Raw genomic sequence first — 8,829 nt, forward strand, 5'->3', positions numbered from 1 at the left:
AAAAAACATAAGTATTACATCGGGTCTAAGTTACTATATCCAAAATATTCCGAACACTGCTTCTGATGCCTTGTTTCCTCAAATTCATTGTTGCATTTTAAATAGTACATGCAACACCAATCATCTGCAAAGTAAGCTATTTGCGCAAGTGTGGTCAATGTATCCCTTAACTGTAATAATAATAACAACACGTCAATTTTTTTCAAGGCGTCCAGTTGTAAATGGTATGAATCTAATAGATTTGAATTGTACCTCAATCTTAGATATCACCTTCTTCTCACATAACATAGCAATTGAGGAAGGAAAAATCTTGACCACTCTTTACATAGACAGAGTTAGCCAAACTATGTTTTGAAATTGTCTTACGTGAAAATTATTATTAATCCATATTTTAGTCGACTCCTATCGAAACCGATCTAATTAGTCTCATAGAAAGTTAATGTTAAATTTTTGACTTTATTTCTTAACCAAATTATTGAAGTATTCTCAGTCATGATATGCTTTGTGTGATCTACCCATCTGTATCTACTCTACCTTCTAACCCAGTGAATGAAACCTATACATATTGATCCGTAATTTGATATCGTTGATTTGTAATCAAGAGGTGGCATGACTTGAGAATGTAAAATATAAAAAATATTCTATAAACATCGGAGACGAAATTTAGATTTATGATTTAGAATTTTCTATGATGATTTTGATGAACAAACATAATTTTCAAACAAATATTTTAGAATGCAAATACATTTTCCCGGTCAATAATGTTTTATATCGGGAATTGCGTGAAAGTTGTTGTCTTCGTAGGTAGTTGTCGTGAAACAACTCAACATTGATGGTCTTTCGGGATAAAAAAAATGTAATAGTACTTGAGAAAGCGATAATGTTCTCTTATGTGGGTTACCAATTTCCTTTATATAATACGGATACCGTTTCGGTGATCCAACAGTCATGATCATATTGTCTTATACGTCCCGGTATCATCCTCAAAATATTTGATTTTTGTCCTTATCAATGGTACTAAAAACAACCAATTACATCTTTCACAATACAATGTTGCATGTTTTGTGAAGATTTTTTTTTTACGCGGTCAATAAAACTCACTAAAAAGCAAAACTATTATTATCCACTACTATTACCAACACCCACTACCATAAAAACCATCCGCCGCCACTATTTCTTCCACCAATAGTAATGTTACCGCATCCACCATTCACAAACACCCGCCACCGTTTATACTAACCCTACTTCCACTACCACCATTAGAATTGATATAGCTTTTAGTACAATTATTTATTAATAAAATTATGTATTTATGTTAGATTATTAAAGGGACATTTATAATAGAAATTTAATTAATCATTATGAACAATCAATGAGACACTAATTAATAAAATATTTAAAAATGGTTAAGTTAAACAAACCCCAACGATAAATTTATCTTTGCAAGGACAAATCTTGACCACTCTTTACATAGACAAATCGATAATAAATAATTTCATATGTTCTGATCTTGATTCGTGTCGTTCGTTTAGTTATTACATAACATGGCAACTGATTGCACCAATTTTTTTAAAATGGACATGTGTTTTATCGAGTTTATTTTAACATTAGAATGATCAACCACGTTTTATACTTTATAATATAACGTTACATATTTTGTGGCGTTACGAAATTAGCATGATATGTTTTTGTTCACCAATACCCGCCACCACCATAAAACCATATGAATCCATTTTTTTTTATCCACCACCACCTAGTGGCAGAGCCAAGGATTGACTAACCTGGCTCTAACCCCTTAAATTCTTAATAACTGCATAAATTTTTTAGTTTATTTTATAAATAGTACTTTGTCCATATATATTTATGGTGTAGTCCATCAGAGTTTACATGTTTTTTTTTTTTAAAGTAGGCCTCCTCGATGTTAATTTTTGACTCCACCACTGCCACCATTAGTGCCTCCCACCCCATGTAGGTTGTTGGACGTAATTCTAATTTTCAGTCACAAATGCCATGTATGAGGTTTAGATTAAACAAAATGTCGTCAATTTATTAGTTTCATTATTTATTTTTTCCGTGTATATATTCTTTTTTGTATTGCAATCAATTTTATTTTAACATTAAAAAATCATGATTTATACGATATAGTACCAAAGTTAACAGGGGTACCATTTGGGTGATCCAACTACGATCATGAAAATATTATCTTGTATGATATCATCTCTGAAATATATGGTACCTTCTTTTATCAAAAGTGTTAAAAACAACCAACCACATCTTCCACACTACGATATTATCGATGTTGTAACGACAGCACAAAATTAATATTGTCCATCACTACTCACCGGAACTACTAGGGGTGGGACTTGGGTTGGTTGGTCGGGTTAGAAGGTTTCGTCGAGGCAGACCCGAGGTAGAAATCTTTTGCCCAGATTGCCCTTGGAACCCGTGAAGATGCTGCCCAAGTCCCGCCCAAGTTATATTCCTCTGGTTGACCATGCTAATACTTAGTTAGTAGACTCATATATACACACAAAGAAACCCTAATGACCTTAATTAAGTCTTACTCACTCTGTTCCTATTATAAAGGCGGAGTTGTAAAAATTTGTAGTCCCATTAGATAGGCAGACTTTCAATTCCAGGATGGGTTTTTCCATATATTGCCCTTATTTATTATAGGTAGTTATCACCACAATTAAGTTACTGTTTATAGTGTTGGAAATTATACAAAGGATAAAACAGGAAAGAGGATGGAAATGTAGGAAATCAAAAAAAAAAACTTATTCTAAGAGAAACTCACTTCTCCGCCTATATAATGGGGACGGAAGGAGTAAAATTTATTTTTATTAATGTGATAATAACAAAGTAATTATAGGATTTAATTATTATATTTAGCTTAAATTTCTAAATACCTTATGATTATTAAAAATAATATATATTTTTTTCATATTGAATTAATGATGAGATAGATATGATTTATATTTTCATTATTAGGTTTGAAGAAAATGTCTAAAATTGCTCTTAATAGATAATACTAACAATTATAAAAATAGTTTATATAATTATATTATAGTTCCTCGAGTTGGGTGGGTTGCTCGGGTTAGAAATATTTGTGTCCATGCTTTCCCGAGTTTAACTCGGGTTTATTAAAATTGTGCCCGAGCTTGCCCAAAATTTTAAAATACATTTCCCATGCCCGCCCAATGTTCGGGTTGGATGGGTTGACCCAACCCAAGTCCCACCCCTAGTCACTACTTCTTCCACCACGAACCAGGGGCGGAGCCAGAATTTTGAAGAAAGAGGGAGAAAAAACTCCTGGCAAGTTGGATACATGTGAAAAATGGACTTTGTATCCCATGTTATATGATAAAAGAACAAAAATAAATATAGTTGTGTTTGGCGCCGCCCTTAACCACCACTGATCTTTCGGACTCCACCTCTTCTACTACTCATTGTCGCCAAAAATGTCCATTGATGCTCATTGACTTTTCCAATGCCTTCAACATGGTGAGCAGATCGCAGCTCATCAAAGAGGTTCGCCTTCATTGTCCAGGTATTTCTCGTTGGGTAGAATTTTGTTACTCGAGGCCTGCCAAACTCTACTATGACCATTATATTTTGTCATCTGCACTTGGAGTTCAGCAAGGTGACCCCCTTGGTCCTCTGCTCTTTGCATTGACACTTCACCCCCTAGTGAAGACTATTGCTTCTCAATGCAAACTTGACTTGCACGCTTGGTACTTGGATGATGGTACAATTATTGGTGATACATTAGAGGTAGCTAAGGCTCTGAGCATAATAGAAACTGAGGGACCACGCAGGGGTTTACATCTTAATGTAAAGAAAACCGAAGTCTTTTGGCCTTCTACTGACCCCAGAAGCACAGCTGACGGAGTTTTCCCCGCTGATATTGGTAGACCTTCTAATGATGTTAAACTATTGGGTGGACCGGTGAGTCTGGATTTGAACTTTATCAGTGATATGATGTTGAGCAGGGTGAATAAGACTGTTCAATTGATGTCTGCTATCAAGAAACTCAAAGACCCTCAAAGTGAGATGTTATTACTCCGCAATTGCACTGGAGTTTCTAGATTGTATTTTGCAATGCGTACTACCAATCCTGCAGCCTTACAATCTGCCACTGCCCTTTTTGATGATCACTTACTTAAGTACTTGAGACTTCTCATCACTGGTGATGGTGCGAGGTTTGGTCCTCTACAGCAGCGACTATCTACCTTGCCCATCAAAGATGGTGGACTTGGCATTTACACCATGGCTGACACTAGCGCCTATTGTTACCTTGCTTCTCAGTGTCAGACGACTTCGGTACAAAAGGTGATCCTTGGTAATTCATTCTCAACTGAAAAAGGCTCTGCTTGTCAGTTTGTACTACAGAATTTTTCTCAGGTATGTGGCTTGCCTTCTACATACTGTGTCGACGATACTGCCCCCCCCCCCCCCATCCATGCACTCCCTGGCAGTCACTTATTTTGATACAGTTAAGAAGCAAATCCCAGACCAATTTTCTATGTCTGCAAGAGATTCCATCCTGTGGCAGTGCAACCGTATGAAGCATGCACAAGATTATTTAATGGCTGTACCCATCATTGGGCTTAATCAGTGCCTTGGACCTAGACATTTTAGAGCTGTACTTTGTTATCGTCTTGGTATCCCATTGTTTCTTGAGAATGGCTTGTGCCCAAGTTGTAATAAAACCATGGACATCTTTGGTGATCATGCACTTCATTGTGCTAAGGATATAGGCCCCAAGTTTCGACATGATATTGTTCGTGATGTATTCGTCGACATTTGCTTCAAAGCTAGTGTTCCTGCTCGTAAGGAAGTTTCTTTGGGATTTCTGACGAATGATGACAAAGAGCTGAAACCTGCTGATATTCTTGTGCTTAACTGGGAAGACGGAAAGGATGTTTGTATGGATGTCACTGGTGTTTCGCCCTTCGCAGGTGATGAAATTTGCTCTTTCGTCCCAGGGAAAGCTATATCTAATGCGGTTTCACGTAAACACTCTAAATACTTGGACAAGTGTATTTCACATGGCCATGGATTGAGTGTTTTGGCTTTCTCTACTCTATGAGAGTTGGGTGAGGATACTTTGTGTTTTTTCAAGCGCCTGAAGAATTGTTTAGTTAGTAACGACGCTAGTAGTGGTTTTGGTAGCTTTATTTTTCATAGATTAGGCGTTGCTATTCAAAAAGGTGTTGGAGCCCAGCTTGTTGCTAGGTTACCAACCAAAAGCTTTGTATAATGATTAATTCAGTATTTATTATATTAAGAAAACATTTATAATTAAAAAATGATTAGTCATTTATTATGAGCAATTAGTGAAACACAAATTAATAAAACACTTACAATGAATAGATTATTTATTATGTGCAATTAGTGAAATACTAATTAATAAAGCAATTATGATATTTAAGTTGAACAAACCACCACCGTTGATTTATCTTTTATATTAATTCCAACCAAGGTGGAACACTGGTTAGATGCCACTCTTATGACACAATAGGTCATGAGTTCGAACCTCCCCGTTATAATTTTTGAAAATCCATATCTTGACTTGAGTATTCATTTTTCATTCATAATATTGGAATTAATGTCACGCATGCGAGTTGTAGGGGGTGGTCAGGAGAACCACGACATTTATCTTTGTCTGGACAAATCCTGACCACCACTAATACAGTCTAACTCAGCCAGCTTTTTTTTTGTACTAATGATATATATATACCTAAGACCCAATCATCTCTTCAAATTGCTTAACCCAATCATCCATCATTACGTCCTCCTTCCCTAAACCATCTACACCCAAATTAGGCACCTTAGATGCTGCCGCAATAGTCGATTCTAACCCACGAACTTCCTCTCTAGTTTGTTCCCTCAATTTCTCAAACGCCTCAGTCACAGGATCTTCTTTCTTTCTTTTTTTTGGTGGTTGTTTCCCCTTTTTCTTACTTTTTAAATCAGGCAAACCACCTAATAATCCTTGTACCGCTCCGGACGATAATGATGGAAAAGACTTATCTTGGCTATTCTCCCTAATATTTTCACTCCTTTGTGATGAAGTTAGATTGAGATTATGAAAATCATCCATCTGGATCGTTTTGAAAAAAAAATCTTTTTTATGTATTTAATTTAGAAAACATGATTGGGGATACCAAATTAAAAATATCCCCTTAACTAAAATCCAGCCCCATATATCCATGAGTATCCCCAATTTGTGCCTTCGAAAAAAAAAAATCTAATCATAAAACCACTGATCTACCTAGTAACCTAACCTGGGTATCTCATATCAACACCACCTCGCCATCTATATATTACCATCACACTAATCCTTGTATTATTCATAGACATGGTCCAGTAATGGTTTGTACCCAAAATTAAAAGAACATATCTTCAGTTAATCAGAGCATTTCTAATTAAGATTTTCTTTTTATTAAACCTTTGATTTTTGTGTCGATGTAGCTTAAACAAAGTGCAAATGAACCAAAATTAATATACTAATTACCAAGGGAATATATAGATATTTCACTATTTCCATTAGGTTTTCATTGTACGTGGTTTCCAAACCTGATCAGTTTGGTGGCAACGATGGTGAAAGTTCACTGTCAGGTTATCAATGGAAATAATATAGTGAGTTTTGTCCACCCAATCTTAAAAAAGTATTACAAAATCTGATTTGTGTATTTGGGATGAGATTTAGGGAAACAGGGGATGGAAAATAGGTAAAACCAAGAAAGAAGAGGGAAATGTTATCTGGACTGATGAAACCATATTTTATCTAAAGAGTTTTTCCTGGCTAACTTACCTAAGTTGTCTGCCGCCTCATTAAAAGTACACTTATTTGTTATTTTGGTTGACTTTCATTGTCTGCGTGATTTTTTAGTCTATCTGCGGTCTGATTTCCTTACATATTCATCTTGGAGTATAATTTATGACATGGATTGCAGTAAGGCTATGATTTTGTTGAGCATAAGTATCATGGTGTTTCGATTATGTTATCGGTGAAATAAACTAGGTTTTGTGAGTTTGAATCAAAACGAATTTTGGTTCACTGTCTGGTTGGTGTTGTTCTGACAGCCATAACCATAGTCTGTATATCCGCCATAAAATATGTGGCTATCCCTATAGGTTGCTCTATTGATGTGTGTGGTAACTGATCTTGCGGATAAACCCCTTTCAGCAAGTCGTTGTTATCCCCTCGTTGCCTTATCGGTATTAATCTTTATTCTTTCTGGGTTCGGGGTTTCCATCCAACTGGAATTGTTATTGGGTTCTAGTGACTGCTGGCGTTGTTTAGTAATGGAGTCGCATTAGGCAGATGTGGGAGTAGCATGTGTTAGCCCTGTGAACTCATGTTTCAACTGTATGGCAACTCTGACCATGTTAGTTGGGATTTTCTGTTTTCTTTTATAGATAAGATCATTTTGGGGTAATCATAGAGACCATAGGAGAAACCATAATAAAATGGCAATACATGAGGAGAGTTTAGTTCTGAGCAGTTGAGGGATTGTTGTGGTATGCTATATACATTGAGGTCTATGGTGCGCGAAATCGTTTCGATCAAGTGGTTGAAAAAGAGTGAATTTCATTCCATTATTGAGGAATGGCATTTTACAAACATAGATAATACGTCGTTTCGGAATCTGAATTACACATTAGCAAATATGTATATGGAGTGTGGTGAACTCCGGTTTGGGACACTGAAGGTGCCTCATCCTTTATTTAATACGTTCAGTAAGTGTGAACACATAAATCACGAAGCCATCCACGTATTCATAAACAATATTCGCATACATCCTAATTCTAGAATTGTACATCGTATGCGTAACGGGATGATTATATCGATTCATCGACTCGAAGCCTCCGGGCTTGTCATTGTCTAGTCGAATATTATCATAAATAATGTTCGTATAAAGGAATAAATCGAGAATCAAGTATAAATATAAAGCATATGAAGTTTAACGCTGAATGTAAGGTGCTGAAATGTAAATGAGACAGATTTACGTGGTTCGGCACTAAGGCCTACATCCACGGGGTTTGGTGTTTCACTATGTATTGAATGGTTACAAAGATAGTCGAATGACTTTAGAATATACATGGGTCTGCGGAAGTAGGGGGATTACTTACTCTTCCTATTTCTCTCTCCTATGTTCTCCTCTAATTGCTCTCCCAAAATGGTCTGCCCCTCATCTCTTAGTGGAGAGGGGTATTTATAGGGATGGAACGTGGGTCCCATCTCTGAGGTGCCGTTGTAATCTTATCTTCTTGTGCTTTGTGCCTATTACGCAGAGGTCTTCGGCATATGCCGCGACCTGAGCTTGAATACGAAGGGTTATCCTCGCTTCTTCCACGAGCTGATCGACACGTGTATATCTCTTGGGTATTTAATGCGGGTAGATGGATGTCTGCTCGTGTCAGACAAGTGTCTCTTTGTCTGGTCATATATGTGTCAGCCTAACTTTTTCTCGGCCGTTGATATGGTATCTTCCTCGGGATTGGGTGTGTTAATACCCAAGGGGTATTATCTGGTGCTCCTCTGAGCCATCATACCTCTGTGGTCCTCTGTCCCTGACCGTCAGATATGCTGACCGATGGCATCTTCTGATGAGATGCTTGCTATCATGTTTTGATGTCTCGCTTCACATGCCTTCCACGTGTCTCTTTCTGTACACGTGGTGGATGATGAAAGGTGTACATACAATTTGCCCCTCTTCTTCTAACTTGGGCGTATTTTGCAATTTTGAAGAAGAAAGGTAGTCCTACACGTTTCTCACTTTGCATTAACTTCTCCCATAACTGCTCCTTGGTACGAGG

At 36.9% G+C, this 8,829-nt stretch overlaps 1 protein-coding gene across 1 annotated transcript; it reads right to left on the minus strand.

Moving 5' to 3' along the window:
- Window positions 1-5,743: 5,743 nt before the first annotated feature.
- On the minus strand, window positions 5,744-6,106 carry LOC113324431 (peroxisome biogenesis protein 19-2-like). Its single transcript, XM_026572749.1, has one exon. The coding sequence runs from the start codon at window positions 6,104-6,106 to the stop codon at window positions 5,744-5,746; it is 363 nt and encodes a 120-aa protein (XP_026428534.1).
- Window positions 6,107-8,829: the final 2,723 nt, after the last annotated feature.

This window comes from Papaver somniferum, chromosome 11, assembly GCF_003573695.1.
Source record: "Papaver somniferum cultivar HN1 chromosome 11, ASM357369v1, whole genome shotgun sequence".
Taxonomy (NCBI): Eukaryota; Viridiplantae; Streptophyta; class Magnoliopsida; order Ranunculales; family Papaveraceae; genus Papaver; species Papaver somniferum.

Coding starts and splice junctions, on each gene's coding strand:
- LOC113324431 (XM_026572749.1), bottom strand. CDS start 6,106: ATGGATGATTTTCATAATCTCAATCTAACTTCATCACAAAGGAGTGAA.